General features: G+C 44.4%; 1 protein-coding gene across 1 annotated transcript in view; it reads right to left on the bottom strand.

Annotated features, from left to right (window-relative positions):
- Positions 1-4,758, bottom strand: part of SCNN1B (sodium channel epithelial 1 subunit beta) — a 48,601-nt gene extending 43,843 nt beyond the window's left edge. The window contains exon 1 of the mRNA XM_066576416.1: positions 4,519-4,758. Coding sequence (XP_066432513.1) covers positions 4,519-4,533 — 15 coding nt within the window. The 5' untranslated portion in view covers positions 4,534-4,758. The remainder of the gene's footprint in view (positions 1-4,518) is intronic.
- Positions 4,759-25,089: the final 20,331 nt, after the last annotated feature.

Genomic DNA, 25,089 nt, shown 5'->3' with positions numbered 1-25,089 from the left:
TGTGCACTTCACAATCTAATAGGAGGTGCTGCTTCTAATGCGCAGAATAGACCAATTATACCCAACATGTGGCACAAGCCGGCAAAGGGCAGCTTAAGGGTGCCTACCCACTTGCGATTTTTTTTCCTGTGATGTTTTGCGTTTTTTCTCAAGAGCAATTAGTATAAAATGTGTTCTTGTCTATCTGTTTTTTTTTCCCGTTTCGTGGGATTTTTTCACATAGGAACTGCCAGTTGCATATGTCTCCTTATTTTTCTCTTAATGCACCCATGATTGTCAATGGAGGGCTGCAAAAAACGCCGCAAAAAACGCCGTGAAAAACGCGCAGAAAACACGTGAAAACGCCGCATTTTTCACGCGCGAAAATCGGCAACGCAAGTGGGTAAGCGCCCTAAAAAAGGACTCAGGTCTCTGACAGTAAACTAAGCCCCTGTTCCCCGGCTTTTTGGTCCAAAGATCTCTTTTTCAAGCTATGGCTAGATAATTCTGATTGTTTTATCCATTGTGATGCAACTGAAATGGTGCAAGGATAGCAAATTGTTCCCACAATGGTGCCCTTCACAGTGCTGCCAACAACGGATTAGTAAAACCTGACCAGTTCCTTCAAAAGATAGTATTGCACCTGTCTATCGTATTGCAGCTCAGCATTATTGAAGCAAATGGATCTGAGTTGTAGTACCACCAACAACCTGTCGACAAGTGTGGTGCTGTTTTTGAAAAAAAAGCAGCCATGTTTTTCTCGCCATGTAAAACCTCTTTAAAGAGTGTTCCCATGTAGTAGCTATGCAGATATGTCCCTCTGGACAGCAGAACAGCCAATTTTATGGTAGTCTACAGCCAGTGCTTCTTAAATAGACTCCACACTACAGCATTAATGGAACTAGATGAAACAAGCTGGCATGTGACTGGCATTGGTGAGGGTTTGGTCTTTAGCGTCTGCTAGCTATTTTCTTTTGCTTGTGTATCTTGGGGCTCCATAGTGATTTTCAATATAATACTTGCATCAGCACCAGCGGGATATTTATATATTGCATTTTGATTTATTTATGATTTGTGTGTGTAGGTGCAGGACTCATGTACCAACGAGACTGATGTGACTCACTGGCATGGGTTCATGAACTATTTATGGAAGAGCAAACTGTGAGCAACGGTTTATGGTCACCAGGTTCCCCGGACTTGACCACATACGATTTTTATCTGTGGGGATATTTAAAGCAGAACGTGTAGCCAATAATCCAAATATTGGGGTTGACCTCAAGGAAGACATCAAAAACCCTATCCACAGAATCACTGTTGAAGAGCTGCAGGCAGTATCAGCCAACATTTTGTGACGTACCCATAGATGCATAGAAGTGAATAGGGACCACTTCCAGCATCTGTTCTACACAAGTGAGTAAATCAATAAAGCTTTAAAACAAACAATCCACTTGCGCATTCTTCCTGTTGTAATATTGTTGGAGGCAGGCTACTTTTCTGCGGCCCACCCTATATTTATACCGGGCAGACAATCTAGTTGGATATTAATCGTCTATTGCACTGCTGATACTACTCTCTATCATGTTGGGGACACGTGTTACTGTGATTTTTAAATGTTTTATATTTTTTTTTTACATTCTAGCTTTTTGTGCCCGTTTTTTGTGTTTGATAGTTGTTTTTACTGTTTTTGTACTTGGGAGTGCACCGCTGTTCTTGATGGGTCCGTTCTTCTTTTCATTGCATGTATGTGTCGTCATCTAACCAGTCCATTCTGTCTTAGTAACTAGCTGCTATTGAAGGCAATTAACTCTTTGATAAGAAATTACCAGAAATGGAGTTGCGCCCTAAAGTTGTGCCCCTGGCAAAAGAACAACCCCTTCTATGACTTCAGATCTCTCACTGACATATTTGGAGCATTAGATGTCACCTTCCAGCATTTGCACATATTCGAAAACTCGATTCTAACCTGTTTTTCACCTTCAGTACTTTTTCTACAGACTGTGCGTAACTAAGCTGCAATGACGAAACCATTGTTCTCTTCGGAAGTACAGAACAGATGTGGCGGGGACTTTCTAGTATTTGGGAAAGGACAGAACACATAACTTTGGACACTTTAGCTGTGTTGTCACAGTTAGTGATGGATAGTGGGTAACATATCGTACTGAGAGTTTAAATGACCTTCCACTATAAGGATAAAATTCTGTCCTAGGATCGGAGGAGGAGGTGGGGGGAGTGGTATATCATCTGGAGTTGATTTTTTTCTGTTGTTCCTCCGATCCACCAGTTCAAGGTCCTGTTTCTCGCCGTCCAAGATGGCTGACACAGGTATTAGTGTATCTTGATGCCACCGGAAGTTAGGAGTTTGACAGGGCTTCCATGCAGAACCGCCCCTCTCACACCCCTAGCTTCCCATTGGTTGCATTGTGCAAGGTCTTGGAAGGTGCGCGTCAAAATACAAGAATAGGCATAGAGGCGGCTGCCTTCACAACACTGTCTTGGGCCATCCAGCGGCTGTGAGCGGTGTGCGCGGCCCACCAGCAGCGCTGACATGTGGGGACGGGTGGGTATCTGCCACACAGCTTCAGTAGGCGCACGGAGTGTATTAGCACACACATGTGGCGAGCGCCGGCTGTCATTCCTGCCTTTGCATGAAAAGGCAGAACGGCGACAGCGCCCCACTTAGAAGGACAGTAAGTCGCACAGTACAGCCGGCAGGGAAGACAAAGATGCAGCGAGGAGCCTGTGGAGCATGACAGAGGGATATGCAGCCAGAACAGAGCATCTACAGTGTCCTGGGGAAGAATGAGCATTAGCGGGGAGCCCGAGGAGCCAGTGACAGGGGCCAGGAGCCATTAATGGAGCAGTACTGTGCCGTGGGGAAGAAGCTGCATCAGCGCTGGAGACGGAGGAGGCTGGGAGAGGGGCCAACAGTGCATACCTACAGTTGCATGGCAGTGTGGATGAGGGCCATTCGGTTTCCATCCTTCCGTACGGCATTTATTTTAAAGGGGTAGTCCCCCTCTTCTACACTGCTGGGATGCTTCTCATACTGAGCGCAGCAATGTCCATTCATTTCAGTGGGACTAATGGAAATAGCTGAGGGCTTGTACTCGGCTATGTCCGGCAGTCCCATCGAAAGTGGATGAAGCGACCGTTGATCCATTCAATTTCCCCCTCACTGTGGGAGGAGCAGCAAGCCCACAGTGAGAAGAAGGGGGGAAATGGGATATCTGTTTTTGGGATCCATGTGAATCTCACAGGTGAAACCCCTACCAATGACCCATGGATAGGTGATAAAAGTCTGCACAACTACGTCCATGTGATGCCAGCCTAATACATACATAGAATACATATATATATATACACACACACATACAGACACAATACATACATATACCGTATCTGCACAGAGACACAATATACAGATATATACATTCAATCATAAGCCTCATGCACACAGCAGGTCTGGATTCCACCTGCGGAATCCTGCACGGAATCCGGCCCTGACCACGGCGGGTGACCCTGCGTACCTGTGTGTGCAAGCAGCTCCGCACGGACCTTCCTTCTTCAGGCTTCTCTGTACTGCGGATAGTCCGCACGGCTCATCGTTAGACATGTGCAGTACAGATTTTTTAAAAACTCTTGCTTTTCCCACGAAATTTGCAATGTCAATTGCGGACGGGTCGCGGATCAGACGGCTTCCCTTGACTTCAATGGAAGCCGTCCTTGCGGGAACTACAGAAAAATGGAGCATGTTGAGATTCATCCGTGAGCGGAAATCACAATTGGTTTCCGCTCGTGTGCATGAAGAATCTTTTTTGCATTGCATGTTATGGAGGGTTATCGCTGCGGAATCTGGAGGTGGACGCCCGCTACGGAATCTGCAACAAAAATCTGCCCGTGCGTGGACATGAGGCCATGAACACACACCCACTCTTCTTCACATGAGCGTGCTAAACACAGAATACACTCCAAGCGTGTTTTGCGCACACACAAATTTAGGACCCGCTCTATATTCCTCTGTTTTGTGCAGCAAAACTGCTATAGAAGTCTATGGCAGGTTCGAAAATACGCAAGGGAAAGGGTGTGAGACTGCGCAAAACATAGGAAAAAGAAGACAGCTGGATCTCATTAGGCATTAATAGCCATTCAGTTCCACGGAAAGAGTGTGTTATGCGTGCCTATGAGCTGGCCCTGCGTGGCAAGAGTATTTGCGCATATGCTCGTATGAAGCCGCCCTTAGAGTGACTTCATATAAGCCTAATTCCCTGTGTGCCACCCGCGTGAGTACTTGCTGCGTGACGCCGAACGCCATGCACTATCTCGGTGTGAATGCGCACATAACACGCAGCAAGATAGCACATGCACAATGGGCTGAGATCAATGGGTTTTATTCACTGCGTATTGCGCGCGCAAAATTTGCCGGCGTAATAAGCAGCTGGAATGTGTTAGTGTGAATAAGCCCCTAATACCGCATACTAATTACTACGCTCACACAGAAAGTGATGGAAGACAGAAACGTGGTAGAATCCCGGGACCTACCTGAGTGATCCTCATCACTGCAGCCGGGGAGCAGGGGGACCGGAGGCTCCGTGCAGAACAGCGCCCGCTCAGGTGGGCACAGGTAGTACAGGCGGGATATCACCAGGGTCGGTGGCAGCAGGTGGTACAGGTTGGCAACGGGATGCGGAGGGCTGGCACTCCGGCACCGGTCGCGATGAGTGTCCGGGAGCTTCCTGGCTGTAGTGATGCCGGAGCTGGGAGCCGCCTACTAGTACAGAGCCCGCGGCGTGCCCGACTGCTGCCTGCTCATACACTGACAGTACCGCTGCCCCGACCACCAGACTGCTGCCCCCTACTTGCTGCCCAGCACATTACCGGAGCCCCGATCTCCAGACAGCTGCCCCCCTACTCGCTGCTCATCACATAATCGGTGCCCTGACCCCCAGACAGCTGCCCACCACCTTACGGAGCCCAGACCACCAAACAGCTGCCCCCTACCTGCTGCCCAGCACATTAGCGGAGTCCTGACCCCCGACCCCCAGACAGCTGCTTCTTACCTGCTGCCCACCACATTACCGGAGCTGCGACCTCCAAACAGGCAGCTGCCCCTTACCTGTTGCCCACCAGATTACCGGTGCCCCGACCCCCAGGCAGCTGCCCCCTACATTCTGCCCACTATGTTACCATTGCCCCGACCTCCAGACAGCTGCCCCTACCTGCTGCCCATCACATTACCGGAGCCCCGGACCCCAGACAGCTGACCCCTACCTGCTGCCCATTACATTGCTGATGCCCCGACCCCCAGATAACTGCCCCTTACCTGATGCCCATCACATTACCAATGCCCCGATCCCCAAACAGCTGCCCCCTACCTGCTGCCCACCACATTACTGGTGCCCCGACCCCCAAACAGCTGCCCCCTACCTGCTGCCCACCACATTACTGGTGCCCCGACCCCCAAACAGCTGCCTCCCTACCTGCTGCCCACCACATTACCGGTGCCCCGACACCCTGACAGCTGCCCCCTACCTGCTGCCCACCACATTACTGGTGCCCCGACCCCCAAACAGCTGCCTTCCTACCTGCTGCCCACCACATTACCGGTGCCCCGACACCCTGACAACTGCCCCCTACCTGCTGCCCACCACATTACCGGAGCCCCGATCACCAGACAGCTGCCCCTTACCTGCTGTCCAGCACATTACCAGTGCTCCCACCACCAGATAGCTGCACCCCACCCGCTGCCCTGGCATTTATTGAGGGTCTGTCAAAGTGAAGTGAGACCTCAGAAGAAAACATCACAGGAGGTGTGGGACCTCCACTCTTCCATACCCTCTCTAGAGACCCTAGATGCCAAGTGTGCCAGTGAGGATGAACGGAAGAAAACGAAAATCTCTGCGCTTGTAAGGATTCTGTTTGTGGTTGTATATGGCAGAGAAGCTCCGGCAGAAGACGGGGCCAAGGAAGAGAGAGAATGCTAATTATTGTAGTAATTACAACAAATATGTATAAAATCAAATAAAAAGTCTGACCAATAAGTCTGATGACACACACAACATACAACACAGGCAACATACAGCACAGACAACATGCAACACAGACAACATACACAACATACAACACAGGCAACATACAACACAGACAACATACAACACAGACAACATACAACACAGACAACATACAACACAGACAACATACAACACACACAACATACAACACAGGCAACATACAACACAGACAACATACACAACATACAACACAGGCAACATACAACACAGACAACATACAACACAGACAACATACACAACATACAACACAGGCAACATACAACACAGACAACATACAACACAGACAACATACAACACAGGCAACATACAACACAGACAACATACACAACATACAACACAGACAACATACAACACAGACAACATACACAACATACAACACAGGCAACATACAACACAGAAAACATACAACACAGTCAACATACAACACAGACAACATACAACACAGGCAACATACAACACATGCAACATACAACACAGACAACATACACAACATACAACACAGGCAACATACAACACAGACAACATACAACACAAACAACATACACAACATACAACACAGGCAACATACAACACACACAACATACAACACAGACAACATACACAACATACAACACAGGCAACACAACATACAACACACACAACACAGGCAACATACACAACATACAACACAGGCAACATACAACACAGACAACATACAACACAGACAACATACACAACATACAACACAGGCAACATACAACACACACAACATACAACACAGACAACATACACAACATACAACACAGGCAACACAACATACAACACACACAACATACAACACAGGCAACACAACATACAACACACAACATACAACACAGGCAACACAACACACACAACATACAACACAGACAACATACACAACATACAACACAGGCAACACAACACACACAACATACAACACAGACAACATACACAACATACAACACAGGCAACATACAACACAGACAACATACACAACATACAACATACAACACAGGCAACATACAACACACACAACATACAACACAGACAACATACACAACATACAACACTGGCAACACAACATACAACACACAACATACAACACAGGCAACACAACATACAACACAGGCAACACAACACACACAACATACAACACAGACAACATACACAACATACAACATACAACACAGGCAACACAACACACACAACATACAACACAGACAACATACAGCACACAACATACAACACACACAACATACAACACAGACAACATATAGCACACAACATACAACACAGGCAACACAACACACACAACATACAACACAGACAACATACAGCACACAACATACAACACAGGCAACACAACACACACAACATACAACACAGACAACATATAGCACACAACATACAACACAGGCAACACAACACACACAACATACAACACAGACAACATACAGCACACAACATACAACACAGGCAATACAACACACACAGCATACAACACAGGCCACACAACACACACAACATACAACACAGGCAATACAACACACACAACATACAACATACAACACACATAACACACAACATACAACACAACACACAACATACAACACAGGCAACATACAGCATTAACCTGCCATAGACTCCTACAGAAGCTTGCTGTGTAACACACAGAAAGATAGGGCCAGTTCTATCCTTTGTGGCACACAGGAATTGCACGAGCGAAAGAAGCTTCTGTGGATGAACCCATTGAAATCAGTAAGTTCTATTCACCGCGTTCTGAGGGCGTGATTTTCACGTGCGCAAACACATTTGTCTGTTTAACCCTTGAAGAAAATCACACGCGCAGAGGTTACATGGGTGGACTGCAATTTTTTTTTACAATACCGAAGCAACACGCACCTGCATACATAGTGACCGAAATTACAGACCTCTCACCAAATGAGTCCTAAGGGCTTTTTCAGAAAACCGTATGCGAAAAAGCACTTGTCGCAGCTCAACATATTTGCGCATGAATGAGGTTTTTGAGGTTGATTTCTATTACTGTACTTTTTGCGCACGCAGGGCCAGTTCACATGTGCACGCGACACACCCTTTCCGTAGATTAAAAGGCTAATTAGCCTAATCAGGTCCTGATGTGTTCTTTTCCCCCGTGTTTTGCGCAGTGTTCCATGCTTCTCCTTGCGTATTTTCGCATCTCCTTTAGACTTCTATGGGACTTTTGCTGCACAAAACGCAGAAAAATAGAGCAGGTTCTACTTTTTTCTGGGCACGCAAAATGCTCCCATGAGAACGAACCGATTGAAATCAATGGGTTGTATTCTATGTGTTTAGAACACACAGATTTTGCGCACATAAATACCTGCATTCTATTATCTCATATCTTTGATCTTCTCTATCCTCGAGATAAATCATCTATAGTGGATTGTTGCAGTCTGCCATTTATGCAGTCTGACCCCTGACAATCAGTTTTTTGTTGGGCCAACAGTTTATGCAGATGGAAGCAGACAGCTCCATACACTTTACGGTGGCCATGGTTGGTATTACAGATACTGTTCCCATTGAATTCAGTACCTCATTCAGTACACCACATGAGCTCAAAAACTGACAGGATATTATCATTGAACATGCAGACAAAGTGGAAGCCAAAGTGGTGATGGGTCACAAGGGCTTGTACTATTTGTTTGCCAATACTTGTGTGACCTCTACTCAATTCATACAAGGACCATCAGGATCACTGTTCTCGAGATCAGTGGGGATTCAGACTCCCACCAATCATAATGTTATCCCTTATCGTGTAGATATGGGATAACTTTATATATTAGCATAACCCCTTTAAACTTAACTTTGACCCTTCATGTCAAATATGATCCAAGATCCAGGGTCAACTCAACTGGTCAGATGTTTAAAAATAGGATCCATGGAATGAGCTGTTCCTGTCTTTCACCTCAAGGTGGCCACGCATATGAGATGTCTGCTGAAGCCACCAATTTTGGTGGGACTGGCCAATGCCCTAATGTGTATCGCAGTGTCCTGATCACAGAGGTTAAGGAAAAGAAGGGTTGGGCATCATGATTTTCAACATGCCTGATTCTTTTGCTCTCCAGGGAGATAAGCCACAATTTAAGTAGTCTGGCATTGGTTTAAGCCCCTCTCCCTATTGAACAGGCTGTACCAAGATATACTTTGGAAAGGTGATAGAAGTCTGATCATTGGGGTCTCACCGCTGAAACCCCCACCCATCCTGAGAATGGGGGTCCCTTCCCTCCTAACTGGGAGCTTGCTTAACCTGCCGCAGTGAGGAGGAGATTAAATAGAGCGGTGGCTGTGCATGTGTGGTGCTGCTCTATTAATTTTCAATGGGTCTACCGAAAACAGCCAAGTACAAGTGTTCGGCAACTAGCGTCAGCTGCATTGAAATGAATGGTGCAGTGGGCCCTCATACACAACCACAGCTCCATTCATTTTGATGTTTATGTGGGTGGGAGAAGCCATCCCGTTGTGATGAGAAAAGGGGGACATGAGACCTCTTCTCTCAGGAGCAGTGGGGGTCTCATTGGTGAGACTCCCACCGATCAGACTTTTATCACTTATCCTATGGATAAGTGATAAAAATGTATCTTAGTATTTGGTGTATGGCCACTTTGTGTCTACAGATCCATTGTGAGTCTATCCGTTGGGGTTTTGTGGACTAAGGTGTCAAGGAAACTGAACGTGTGGAGACCATTCAGTATAAATTTATATTCCAGTCCTACCATCTGAAGCTGGGAAATAAATGCTAACAGAGTATCTCGAGAATCACCCTAGATAGAAAATATATCATCTATATACTCATACCAACATTAGAAGCATGTTTTTTTAGCTTTTAGCATATGGCGCACTATGTCAGAAGAACACATGCCTGTCCCACACATCTGTATATATAAATCATCACCATGCTGAAAGAAACTTTCCTGTAGAATGAGGCTCAATAGATCAAGAGAATATTCTATGGTGTCGGGTGTATGGTTAGAATTGGACAATAGCCTGCTAGTGCCACCTATACCTTTAACATACAGGTTGTTAAAATCTAGAATAACTAGATTGCTATCAGGATTTACCAGTGGAATTTCTCGTTCACTCCTAAGAAATTGGTTGTTATTAAGCAGGAATGATCTGGACATCTAACAGGTTTGACTGGTGGAGTTAGTATTTTTTTCAAGGAAGAAGACAGTAGTAAATGGAAGGAGTCACTATGTAGCGATTTCAGGCACTGGGTTGGAGCCTCAGGTGTAATAGCCGCAGGTCTTAGAGAATAATCAAGGATTAGCCAGGAGTCAGCAACGGGAAGTCTCAGTTTGCAGTACAGATGGATTAGGTGGGTAACGTAGTCAGATGGAAAGCTAGAAGTCAGCAATGGGAGGTCTCGGTTTGCAGTACAGAAGGATGAGGCAGGTAATGTAGTCAGATGGAAAGCCAGAAGTCAGTATCAGGAGGTCTCGCCACAATAGCAGAGGAGCAGGCAGAAGTGGAGCTGATCAATGTTGGGGAGCAGAATCATCCCTTAAAGAGGGAGTGGCAGGGCTAGGCTTTAAGGGTGAAGTCACACGAACGTATATCGGCTCGGTTTTCACGCCGAGCCGATATACGTTGTCCTCGTGTGCAGGGGGGGGGGAGGATGGAAGAGCCAAGTGCACTATTTGCAATGGGGAGAGGTGGGACGGGGGCGGGGCTAAGTTCCAAGAATTAGCCACGCCCCGGCCTGCCTCTCCCCATTGCAAATAGTGCAGAGGGGCGGAGAGGAGGCAGAGAGGGGTCGGGAGCTCAGTTCCTGCTCCTGGCTCTTCCATCCTCCCCCCTCTGCAGATGAGGACGACGTATATCAGCTCGGCGTAAAAACCGAGCCGATATACGTTCGTGGGAATGCACCCTTATAGTGAGTTTTAATCAGGAACAGGCAGAGCTAGAATGGGGCTGGATAGCAGGATCTGAAAAACAAGGTCAACGTATACATGAGAACTTGTCCAGAAGCCTGGATGGCTCTGCAGAGAGAGCTGCCGGATGGAGTGCAATCCAATGCATCAGATCACTTATATCGGCCGACCGTAAGGACGGCGAGCAAACATGTGCTTGTGTGAAAGAGGCCTAAAAGTTCAGTTTATTAAAATATCACATTTTTCATTTCATACAGTGAACACCATCAGAAAAAAATAATGACAATGCCAGGATTCTGTTTTCCAGTCCTGGGTTCCAGTCCTGAAATAGTAGATGCTTTAATCCGAGGAGCTTTATTTAATGATTTATGTATTTTGGGTAGAACATAAATCACAGGTGTCACTTGGTGGTGGTTGATGAGAAATGTAAGTGCTTTCATATCTACGGTTCCTGTTTCCAATCTGTACAGTAGAACCCAGATCATGGACAGTATTTGAGGAGTAAGGTTGGAAACAGGTCTGAGTTGAGATGGGAGAAGAAAAGTGAAGTCAATGTCAGCTATTTTGAGCAGGCCATCAATCAAATCAGAATGGGTGTGCTAACAGTCAGGCCACTATTGACTCTTCATCACTTTGGCTCCGCCCAGGTGACTGTTGATTAGCAATGTGCACTTCTTTTTCTCCCTCATATTAAATTTGACAATTTAAACAGGAACAAAGTTAGAGCTTCATGGCTTCAGTTTAATCAGCAAAACTTTAGTGACTGATTCTCTTTAGCCCCTTCTCAACAGCAGATGTTTGGTGTTGCTGTATAGATTGGTCTCAGAAGTCAAGCCTGCTCTATACATGGTGGTTGTTGGCTGTCTTTGACAGCCGACACCCAGCCATAACTGCCAGGATCAGAGATAACTCTGATCACAGTAGTAAACCTTTTAGATTCCACTGCTGGCAAAAAGATCATGGGCAGTCGTTCAAGTGTCATGGCAGCCTAGGGCTGCCATGTATTAAGCCATGCCTGTGACAGGGTTTAATATATTGCCTGCCAAAATACAATATACTGCAATACTGAAGTATTGCAGTATATTGCATATATGATCACATGTTCGTTCAAGCTCCCTATGTGGCCTAAAAAAATATAAAAATAAGATTATAATATTGTTATTTTAGTTATTAAGAATTATTAATAAATGTAAAAAATTACATTTTTTTAACACCATTTCTAAAATTGTAGTGTAAAAAAAGAAATTAGTATAACTATGTCCGTTAGGCTTTGTTCCCATGAGCGTATACTGGCTGCCGTTTTCACGGCCGGCCGATATACGCTACTTTCTGAGCTGTTAAAACTAGTAAACGGGTGCACAAATCTACCGTTTTTGTGCCCGTTCAGACGGCATGGGCCCCAGCGCATATACTCTGAAGCTACCATGCCGTCGCCCCTTCCCCTTTTCTCCCCCTTGCCGGCTCACCTCCTCTCTCCTCCCCTCCAGCTGATTGCAATGGGAGGGGGCAGGGCGGTGGCGGAGCTAAGCACCAACCCGTTCCGCCTCCTCCCATTGCTGGCTGTGGACAAGGGTCAGGGAGTGGGCGGGAGCTTAGCCCCTCCCATTGAAATCAGCCGGAGGGGAGGAGAGAAGAGGGAGAGAGTTTAGCAGTCATGCTGCTAAACTCCTTCCCACCTCCCTTCTCCGGCTACTGTCATTGGCTCCCATAGGAGCCCATGCAGCGTCCGATGTATTCTGGCCCAAAAGATAGTTCCAGGGCTATCTTTTCGGCCCGACATAAAAACGCCCGGCGCTATATTGGCCGGCCAGGCGCTTTTACGTTGCGGGAATACAGCCACGTGATCTGATGCATTGGAATCCAATGCATCAGATCACTTATATCGGCCGACCGTAAGGACAGCGAGCCAACATGTGCTTGTGTGAAAGAGGCCTAAAAGTTCAGTTTATTAAAATATCACATTTTTCATTTCATACAGTGAACACCATCAGAAAAAAAGAATGACAATGCCAGGATTGTGTTTTTTTGGTCATTCCATCTACAAGAAAACTGAATAAGAGATCAAAATGTCATATGTAACCCAAAAACCCAATAGAAATTACAGGTTGCGCTGCAAAAACCGAGCCCTCACGCAGCTGCATGAATGGAAAAATAAAAAAATGATGAGAAGGGGGGATAGGAGGGGGGGGGGGGGGCGGGGGTCAAAAGAATATGACAGAAAACAATTTACAAAAAAAACAGGTATTTTATTTTTTTTTAGACAAACATAACAAAACTATGTACATTTTGTATTAGCGTAATCATACTGACCTACAGTATGACGATAATATGTCATTTTACTTCATTCTTGCGTCGTACTCTTTCCTTTCAACAATGTATATTTTCGATGGGTTATTTTCACGTTTGCCTTTCTCTGTCACTTCCATATTTCTTCTTCTCCTTTCTGCCACACTCCCGTTTTACACCTTAGTCACCTAGAGTCATAGCATCATATAATTGTCCCTTTTTCCCCTCCCATGCTGTGTCCCATAATAGTACATTTTCTTCATTAACTTAACTGCTCCCCAACCATAACACTACTCCACCTATTTTAATCGTGTCTTCTGGGCCAGCGCTGACATGTTGTAATTCTTCATATTGCTTAAAAAGGATGTCTGCTTCTGAAATGCAATTTTCAAATACTGTAGTAGCACATTCAGGGTTAATGAATGGGAATCGCTTACTAATAATTGCAATCAATTAACCTGAGTGGGGAGCAATCTCTAACATCTATGCATATTAAGAACAACCCTTTGATTTAATTGAACACCTTGCAATGCTTAATTACCCCTGTGGTGATGCAGCAGGGGACTGAACACCTGAGGCCTCTTTCACACTGGCATTGCAATCTTCTGCTGCCCGCATCACAGGCCGGGTGCAGCGTATATGCACCACAGCCCGGAATTTCATCAGTCGGGGAGAGAGAGTTTAGCATCACTAATCGCCCCTCATCTCCCACACACCCTCCCTTTAGCAGCTAATCGCGGCAATACAGGCTCCCATAGAAGCCTATGGGAGCTTCCGGCAAGGGGAGGGGTCGGGACTTTGGAGGGAGTTTAGCGGCGTGAGACGCTGCTAAAGTCCCTCCCCCTCCACTTGCCGGCAGCTCCCATAGACCTCTCAAAGTAATCTTGTAGGTGTGATACCTTTTAATTGCTAACAAAAATATATGATGTTACAGCAAGCTTTCGGAGATATCTCACTCCCTTCATCAGGCTAATGAATGAAACTAGTTTGGATGGCACATGATTATAACATGCAGATGCATCTGTATGTTATAATTATGTGCCATTCAAACTAGTTTCATTTATTAGCCTGATGAAGGGGACCAGAGATCCCTGAAAGCTTTCTGTAACATCATGTATTTTTGTTAGCAATTAAACGGTATCATATCTACAAGATTACTTGGTTTCTCTCACTGATAACAATCATGATAAAACATGGCATTCTCACTTCTTTAAGAGGTTCCCTGCCTAGCACAAGAGCTCCTATCCTGGAAGACTTTGCGGCAGACACGTGCCTTTCATTGTGCACATGACACCTTAGCCAATCACAAGATTCAGTGGTGATTCTTAGAATCATAGAATGGTAGAATTGGAAGGGACCTCCAGGGTTATCGGGTCCAACCCCCTGCTCAATGCAGGATTCACTAAATCATCCCAGACAGATATTTGTCCAGCCTTTGTTTGAAAACTTCCATTGAAGGAGAACTCACCACCTCCCGTGGCAACCTGTTCCACTCATTGATCACCCTCACCGTCAGAAAGTTTTTTCTAATAACTAATTTGTGTCTCCTCCCTTTCAGTTTCATCCTATTGCTGCTAGTCCTTCCTTGTGCAAATGAGAATAGGGCTGATCCCTCTGCACTGTGACAGCCCTTCAGATATTTGTAGACAGCTATTAAGTCTCCTCTCAGCCTTTATTTTTTGCAAGCTAAACATTCCTAGATTCTTTAACCGTTCCTCATCGGACATGATTTGTAGACCGCTCACAATCTTGGTAACCCTTCTTTGAACTTGCTCCAGTTTGTTTATGTATTTTAAAGGCTGCATTCAGACGAACATACATCGCCCCCCCCCCGTCCCGCCTCCTTTCATTGCAAATAGTGCAGAGGGGCGGAGAGGAGGCAGAGAGGGGGCGGGAGCTCAGTTCCTGCTCCTTGCTCTTTCATCCTCCCCCCCCCCGCACATGAGGACGAAGTATATTGGCTCGGCGTGAAAACCGAGCCGATATACGTTCGTGGGAATGCAGCCTAAAAGTGGGGTGCCCACAACTGCACACAGTATTCCAGATGAGGTCTGTCTAAGGCTGCATTCACACGAACGTATATCGGCTCGGTTTTCACGCCGAGCCGATATACGTCGTCCTCATCTGCAGGGGTGGGGGGGGGGGGAGGATGGAAGAGCCAGGAGCAGGAACTGAGCTCTCACCACCTCGCTGCCTCCTCTCCACCCCTCTGCACTATTTGCAATGGGGAGAGGTGGGGCGGGGCTAATTCTCGGCACTTAGCCCCGCCCCATCCCGCCTCCTTTCATTGCAAATAGTGCAGAGGGGTGGAGAGGAGGCAAAGAGGGGGCGGGAGCTCAGTTTCTGCTCCTGGCTCTCCCATCCTCCCCCCCTGCAGATGAGGACAACGTATATCGGCTCGGCGTGAAAACCGAGCCGATATACGTTCGTGTGAATGCAGCCTAAGGAAGGGTAGAGGGGGATAATTACCTCACGTGATCTAGATGTTAATACATCCCAGGATTGTGTTTGCCTTTTTGGCTGCTGCATCACACCGTTGACTCATGTTCAGTCTGTGATTTATTAGTATACCCAAGTCTTTTTCACACGTGCTGCTTAGCCCGATTCCTCACATTCTGTATGTGTTTTTTTTTTCTCTATTTTTCTTGCCAGATGTAAGACTTTGCATTTCTCCTTCAAGCTTTTCTAGATCTTTTTGAATACTCTCTCTTCCCTAGTGTTAGCTATCCTTCCTAGCTTTGTGCCATTCTTCCAATGAATGACACTTAACCGCCAAAGGCTGTGATTGGCTAAATGGTCACGTACAGAATGAATGACATGTGACCAATGAACTTATTTCAATATCAGAGCCGCATGGACTTAGGCTCCTGCGCTGGACAGTGGGCCACTTAAGGAGGTAAGTATGCTTTATTATTATTTTACACTATTCCCTGACCCATTTTTTAGTCCCAGAAAGCCCCTTTAATACAGAGATTTATGGCATAGTGTTATCTTGCAGATAGCATATAGCTGGAATATGCCATAATTGCCTCATTACTGGACGTTCGACTGTCAGAACCCTCATTAAAACTCTGAATACATGAGCAGCAAGTCTAGTCAGGGGGATAAGCTAAAGGACAGTGGCTTTTGCATTGTCATGATTGGCGGGTGTCCCAGAGGCTGGAGCCCTATGGAGCATACTCTTATGCTATATCCTAATAATATAACATAACACTATAAAATGGAAATACCTCTTTAACATTATCAATTTATACATTATTTGTTATCAGGAACAATACCAAAAGCAGATTTCTACATAGCAATGTTACGTTTAAGCAGCAGGGTTGACAAGTCGTCCTTGCAGCAAAGCTCATTGTTCTCCTGTTCACTGTTTCATTCACTAGAGGGAGCAGCTCCTGCAAAATCACCTTACACATTCACACTCTACAGATAACAGATTACCAAGTACAGTATATTAAAGTTTTTTTTTCACCTTTTAACTACTGATGACCTATCCTTAGGATAGGTCACAGGTCATCAATACTTGATCAGTGGGGTTTGGGACCCCTGGTGATTAGCTGTTCACCAGTATGCCAAGTGGTGGACCTCTGCCAGTCAACTACTAATGATCTATTCTGAGTATAGGTCATTAATGGTTAAAAGGTGGAAACCCTTATAATATAAAAAAAATAATAATTGAGTGATCTGTCACACAAGTATGCAGCCACATATATGCCGAGTATTGCAGACTAATAATAATAAAACAACATTTCTTTATTTTAAAGTTTCATTGTGGATTAGAGAAACAGGGCTGCTTTCCTCTAAAATCAGCACCAAAACTGCCCTCAGGTTGTGTATTGTATTGATTTTAGCAAATACTTTGAAGGAAACCACTCAAACCTGTTCTACTGCCTTCTTTGTTGGCAACATAAAGTAGTAACAAATACAATGATTTCAGCAATCTGTCACTCATGTGTTAATGTGCAGTAGGTTTTGGAGAACTGACATCTTTCCACATGTGGCCAATGACAAGTACGATGTATTCATGATATGCGGTTCCCTCTGCCCTTCTGCTGCTGATTGACAGCTTTCTCCCTATGCACCAAAAGGCCTCTTTCACACGGCCGTAGGCGTTTTTATGTGCCGTAAAATAGCGTGAAGCGGCGCAGAAACCTCACATTTGTGCGCCCGTTCAGACGGCATGGGTCCCGGCGCATATGCGCTGAGGCCGCAATGCCGTTGCCTTCCCTTCCCTCCCCCTCACGGGCTCACCTGTCTCCTTCCCTCCGGCTGTTTGCAATGGGAGTGGGCGGAATGGGGTGTAGCTAAGCACCCACTCTCTCCTTGCCCTTTGTCCACAGCCAGCAATAGGAGGGGACGGAGCTTAGCTCCACCAACGCCCCTTCCCCTCCCATTGCAAAGAGCTAGAGGGGAGGAGAGAGGAGGAGAGAAGAGGGAGGGAGTTTAGCAATCATGCTGCTAAACTCCCTCCCACCTCCCTTCTCTGGCTGCTGTCATTGGCTCCCATAGGAGTCCATGCAGTGGCCGACGTATTCTGGACGGAAAGATCCAGTACTATCTTTTCGGCCTGACATGAAAGCGCTTGATGCTATATTGGCCTGGCTGGGCGCTTTAATGCCGCGGGGATATGGACATGTGATCTGATGCATTGGAATCCAATGCATCAGATCGTAGCATATATCTGCCGCCGTTTTCACGCTCGTGTAAAAGAGCCCTAAATGAGAGAAAGCTGGAAATCAGCTGAAGACGTCTCACTGGTCTCACACTGCAAGGGATACATTTAAGGGATCTGAGGTTCCCTTTAATAGGGATATTTTAGATTTGAAGGAGACCTGTTTCCTTAGGTCAATGAGGCCAGCTGTACAGCTTTGCTGCTGCGGCACCGCTGACTCAAACAATGTCTTTCTTTTGTTCATAATCACCCCCATTCCTCTGTATGGGCTCCTTTTAGATTTAGATTAAATTTGGCTCCTGGTGCTGTGAATGTGTCAAGTGGGCGGTCCTTATAGCTTGCTGCCAATCAAGTGTAACGTTACCCATTGATAGTGAGTGGTGGAAACAGCCCACTTGGCATAATCACAGAAGCCAAATTTAAGAAGAGCCTGTACTGGGGAAGGGAGGTGAATGTGAATACAAGAAAGGCTGCGATAGGGTCAGCAAGTTACAGGCTACAAAGCTGTCCTACAGAGATTTCCAGGGGAAGATAGAAGGGAGCCCATGGATCATGCTGACGTAATCATACGAGCCTGGGATCTCAAAAAGAGAAACCAGGAGACTAAAACCCCATAAGATATCAAGTATGAACACATCTTCCTGTTTTGAATGGACAAATAATGATAGGACTGAAGTAAATTTGCCGAACCTTGGAGAAAAAAATTTCACTCACCTCAAAATATGTGGTCATAAAGCTATATTCCCACGAGCACATATAAGCCGTGTTTTCACGCCCGGGCATATATACGCTACCCATGTGAAGCATTGCTTCGCAATGCATTTGTTCACATGGCCGATTATATGGCGCGTACATACGTCAGCACCGTGAAAGATGGAGCATAGGCAGATGAAATACGTCCGGTGTATATACAGTAGCCGAAAAGATAGCTTTGGATCTATCCTTTGGCTAATATACGCCGGTGGGTCCCATAGACCCATAGCGGGGAAAAAGAAGGGAGGGGGAGACATTTTTGCAGTGTCCAACGCTGCAAAAAGCTTACAGGTGGCTCTATATAGGCAATGGAAGGCATACCAAGGATTTTGGCAGAGCGAGGGTTTTCCAGGGGGCGGCGTATTTTTTCGCTAAAAATGACGCTCGTGGTCGCGTGAATTGTCGAGAAAATGCTGTCTGTGATTGCGGAAAAAATGCCCATTCAGGCGCTAATACGGAGCGGGCTTGAAAACGTAAAAACGCCATCGCTGTATATCTGGTTGTGGGAAAGAGCCCTAACACCATCTAAAATGTGACAGGATTGGAACAATCACATCACGGCTCTTTAATTGGATTATTATTCAATCAGTTGTATTTATTATGCATGGTACTAATTTAAATAGTATGTACCATGTAATAATAATAGTGCATTGAATAATGCAATTATTATAAACAGTTTGATATGTGAGGTTAACAACTGTAGTTAAGTTTCTGAGACACTGTATTGAGAAATAGTTGGTTAATTTCCATATTATATGACGTAAGCTGGATGCTAGATTATGGTAGAACTGTTCCTAGTTCTACTCTGAATGGAGATTGTATTAGTGTTAAATAGCCTAAAATAAAGCTTAATAATAAAAACTAATCTGCAAAATTCAGAATGGAAGAGCAGGGATATAAAATTAAAGGAGAGATAAATAGAAAATATAGAAAATGAAAGGAAGGGAAAAGGAAATGGGAAAATGAACCAGAAGGAAAAGGAAAATAACTGAAATAAGAAGATACATTAAAATAGAAGGTAGAAGGAAGTTAAATGGAGGTGGTGGGTTCTTCTTCAATGGAAGTGTTCAAACAGAGGCTGCACAGACATCTGTTTGGCATGATTTAGTGGATCCTGCATTGAGCAGCAGGTTGGACCAGATGACACTGGATATGCAGCATCCTAGGTATCGGCCTTTGGACTGGGAAGACAGCGAGGATAACAAGATGGCGGGGTCACGGTTGGCTCTACCATCTCCTCCCTGTGAAGTCCGAATGCGGCCAAGCCCAGCTACGCACTGGGGTAAAGTTAGCAACCTTGCTGGTAGAAAGGTTTTACTTATCAGTTCACGTGACGCCAGTGCCCCTTCTAAGTAATAGATCTTCAAAACCAAATAAAAGAGTCCATAATCAATTGATAGTTTTACACCGGAGGCACACGGTTTTTACTCAATGTTCTCAACTTCGATTTTCCAAGTACAATGATGCAAGAACTTTTAAATACAATGCTTTTCTTTTGCACACTTTTCTTTATCACTACTGTAAGACAGAACATCATTAGCCGCAGTTATCTGATGGACACTTCTATCATGGAGTACAAATTACATACAGTCTCTTGTTATCATGAATGCTTGGTTGCTTTCTGGACTGGCGACACATGTGACAATCACTCACGCCCAACTTGCAGTAACGGAGCTCACACGGTTCCTTCCTGTTGTAGATGCGTAGAGGAGCATGTGCTCTCTGAACCAAACCCTTGGCCAGGGACTGGTTCTGTCCTCTCTTTCCCTGAAGGGAACACATCCCAAAGGTATCTGGGTAAGTTTCAACTCGGCCCAGATGGATGCACCAGAGTTTCAGGCTCCTGCAAAATGTCCTCCTCCACTGACTACATCTTTCCAACCACACAAACTTCTTATTCCTCCACCCTTCGTCACTACTAGCGCCACCCCTCCAACTTCAAACTCAACCAATCACACCACATCCATCAGGGTAGGGAGACAAACATCCAGACATATCATCCTTGTCAACAACAACACAGAACAATGACGTGGCCATTCAAGCAGACAAATACACAAAGACAATTCACAGTAGAAAAACAGATACAATTTAAAGGGACCCCAACTCTGGGTCACTACAGTTGCCCCTTCTAACTCTACCATTCTATGATTCTATGAAATAAGATGCAATGGGAAAGTTGATTGAACAGGAATACAGAGAACAGGTGGAGCAAAAGGATAAAGTTAAAAAAGGGAGAAGAAAATATAATGGATATGCCCAGAAAGAAGAGTGGGAACAGGAAAGAGAATAAAAAATGGAAACGAAAGAGGAAGTAAAATGTAGCAGGATAGAGAAAGGAGGAAAAGGAGAGGCAATGAGAAAGGAACAAAATAAAATAAGAAATACAGTATAAATAGGGCATCAAAAGAAAAGCAAAAGAGAAGGGAAAGAAAAAGAATTAGAATGAGAAAAGGGATGGAAATTAAAGGAAGAATCTAATTAAAGTGAAAATAAAAAAGAAAAGGAAAACGAGCTGAAACAGGGAAAGTAAAGTGAGTGAGATAGGACAGTGCAAGGAAGCAAGAGAGGAAATTAAATAATGTAATGGGAATGTGTGGAGAAAAGAGAAAGAAAGGAAAGAGGAATGAGAGAACAGAAAGGAACAAGAATGGAATAGAAAAGGGAATAAGAAAGAAATAGAATGACAGAGGAAATATAGAAGGGAGAGAGAAAGGAAAGGGGACAAAAAGGTATAAGGAAAAAGAGAGAAAAAGAGGAAAGGATCAAGGAAGGAATAAAGAAAAATAGGGAGGAACGGAAGAAAGAAAAGAGGAAAGGAAGGAAGAGAAGAAAGAAGGAAAGAGAGGAAGAAAGGAAGAGAAAAGGGGAAGAAAGGAATCAAGAAAGAAAGAAATAGAGAAAGAATGAAAGAGAAAAAGAATGAAGGAGGGAGGAAAGTGAAAGGAAGAAAGTAAACAAACAACAAAATGAAATAGAAAAGATAAAGGAATGAGTAAGAAAACAACATGGTGATACAGAGAAAAAGGAGCAGGAAGAAGAGGAAATGAGAACAGCTAAAGAAAGAGGAATTAAAAGGGACAGGGAAGGGAGGGAACAGGAAGGAGGAGGAAAGAAAAAATGAGAAAGGGAATAGAAATGAAAATGAAATGAAAAAGGAAGGAACGCAAATAAAAAGGGCAGGTAAGACTGATTTCAGATTGGAAGACTAGATAACTGCCTATAGTATTTAAGGCTGATTTAGACACAACGATTATCACTCGAAATTCGCTCAAAAGCCATCCTTTAAGCGATAATCGTTGTGTCCATCTTGCGCCCGTCGTGCAGTTTTCGTTACAGATTCGCTCATCGTTGTCTTTCAGTCAGCTTAAAAACCATTGTTTGGCCGTTTGCTTTTCGTTTGGTCAAAATGACATCGTTCAGTCATTCAGCCATTTGAGGGGAGTTTTCAATGCAGACACCCCCAACGATAATACAATGACTGAAAAGACCAACATTTTATAACGATTTTCGTAAGGTTAAAAACGTCCGTCTTTAAAAGCAAAACCATCGCTCACTTTTATCGTTATAGCGAATTTCGAGCGATAATCTATGTGTCTAAATGGGGCTTTAGTTTCCAGTGTATAAGTCCATTGTTAGAGTGGCCCAACATAGGACCAAATATATTTACTATACAGTAAGAAACTGGCTGGGATTATGTCTGGATGTGCAGTGGCACTGGTGTACCGCTAGGGGTATAAAGTTTTTTATGTGTTATGAACATAGCCTAAGGGTCTACAAAACACATTTTCACATAGTACAGGAAATGAGTCACGTTTGGAGACCTTATGTCAAGGGGCTAGATCATGTATGTAAACTTCTTTTGCAGCTGTGTGCAGCACAGTTTAGATATGGGTACGGATACAGGTGGGGACAGGGGAGCCCAGCTGAACTTTTGCACCCAGGCCGCTGAGCCTTTAGCTATGCCCTTGTGCAGGGGTATATCTACACATTGCTATTTCCATATATTATTTGGTCTGCTCTTAAGTTTTGTTGATGAATGATGCACACATTGAATCATGACAAAGCAATTAGAATTAAATAATCTAAAGTACCTGTTAGCATTTTCTATTAATTCCCAGTCTCTTAAAACCTGCTGCCTAGGACATTCAGTTCATTATATGCAGATGTTAATATAGGTCCTTATGTTACACTCATTTTATCCAGGTCATTGGTATGCTGCTGTGTGACATGCCAATGATCATCACCACATAGGTGTCCATTACAATGCCACCTTCACTGCCCACTCCACAGGTCTTTACCCATTCCAACACAGAAAAACTCAGAAGGCCTATAATATGTCATTACAAATTTTCAACCATGTCCATTATATACATAATAACATAGTATGTACGGCTGAAAGAAGACAATGTCCATCTAGTTTAGCCTGTTTCCATCAATCCTTGTTGATCCAGAGGAAGGCAAAAAAACCCCACCAATGAGGCAGAAGCCAATTTAGCCCATTCGGGGGAAAAATTCCTTCTCGACTCCATAATGGCAAGATATACATTAGATAGGAAAAAGGATTCCTACAGTATTCAATCTCTATGGATTGGTAGCCATTTTCATGCACCAATTGAAATTTGTAAGGGTAACTACAGAAAATGCTAAGGTTCCTGCTCAGCAACCTAAGAAATAACACCTTAGAAAGTATAACTTTGCTTGCTACAAAACTATAGCAAGCTTTGAATGTAAACCAACAGGGTGGAGTTGTTGTAAGGCTTGGCATTTAACTGCTCATTTTCCAGGCTCCAGAGCATTAGCAATAAATTGAAATTTAGAGATTCCTTACCACAGCTCATCTTGCAAATAGGGACTTGAGAAAATTGGGACAGTCTTCCATGCAACTTGCAATGCCACTGATGGATTTCTTTGGTGCAGCTCAATCTAAAGCAAATTTAAACAAACTTGAACTGCATTAGGAAGGGGCATTGCACCCCCTCATTTTTGGATCAGTAGAGGTCTCATGAGTCAGAAACCCATAGATAGGACTGCATTAGTTACCTAGAAGACATCTTAGGATAAGTGAGGAATAAAGTAAGGGCAGAGAAACCTTTTTAGTCCCATAGGTGTTATATTGCATGATTTGTATGCAGGAGTGCGTATTTGGCTAGGAAAAGCACAGTAGGAGACTAGTTGCTGCCAGCATAGATATGCTGACCAACCGGAGATCATGTCAGCATCAAAATAGATACTGTATTTTTTGACTATAAGATGCACTTTTTAACACAAAATAATCTTACTAAAGAGTGTATGCACCCTATGGTCCAAAGTCAGGATGGTCTGGGATTGCCTGAGATCCCTGACCACGTTCTTTCTGATCAAGAAGATTGCAGATAAAGTGCTCTGCCGGATCACTAAAAGAACTCTATGGCTGCACAATTTTGTCTCACTACTGAGTTTCATCGCTCAGCAGGAGACGATCATATTCAGCTTCTAGAGGCACCCGTGGGAAAAAAACACTGACTTTTGAACAGACAGGTGGAAAAAGTAAGAGTTTGGATATAACCAAATTTGTTACTAAGTCATAGGCATTCTCCTTACTTGGGTCACCATGTAGAGTTCTAATTTTGACAAATTTTTGGGATTGTACTTGTTGATGCTCCACATTAGTTTCCACACAAAGATCAATGAGCTGTCTGATGAAGAGGCATAATGCCTCGAAACGTGTTACCTTCTCCTGAATCACTACTAGCTAGTGTTTCCAACACTTATTTATGCCAATAAAGTTGCGCTGGATGGTAGTTTATTTGTCTATTCTCATGAGACCTAAAAAAACGTCATAAAGTTCTTACATGTAAAAAGATTCCTAAGATGGGAATCAGTTTTTGAAAACTTCCTTTGGAAGTTCCTCCAGCCTATCTCCTCCATCAGTAGTGTGTTAGAGAGAAGAACAGATTCCCCCCGATTCTCTGTAAGACCCTGGGTACAGATTTTAGGATGATATCAACAAGCGTCCTGAGGCAACAATATCTGGATGTAGTCAGTAGTCTTGTTGGGAGCAGGGCACATCAAAGTCATTGGATACTTTTGTTTAATAGATGCAATTAGTTGTTAACTTGGACATTAAAAAATTCTTGTCAGTTTAGTAACAAAGCCGTCACCTAGTAAAATGACAGGTTATTATCCTACCGGCACATAGCGTGTCCAAAATGAAGTAGGTTAGTTAAGAGGACAAGGTGTGCTTCCTAGTTCTTTTTAACTGTCATATCAATTGTTACCATCTTTAGAACTCTATGAGTTAAACTATGTTTAAATTATGTTTTAAATGGGAGTTGTGACTAAATGCATGTGGACGGCTTTGCCTCAATATCCACCTCAAACCGGCTTGAGTTGGATCAGCTATGAATTTTATGCACACACTTGGCATGAGTAATGCGTT

The sequence above is a fragment of the Eleutherodactylus coqui genome, chromosome 8, assembly GCF_035609145.1.
Source record: "Eleutherodactylus coqui strain aEleCoq1 chromosome 8, aEleCoq1.hap1, whole genome shotgun sequence".
In the NCBI taxonomy this organism is placed as follows: Eukaryota; Metazoa; Chordata; class Amphibia; order Anura; family Eleutherodactylidae; genus Eleutherodactylus; species Eleutherodactylus coqui.
Note: the sequence above shows the minus strand (reverse complement) of the source record. Positions and strands in the feature narration are given on the sequence as shown.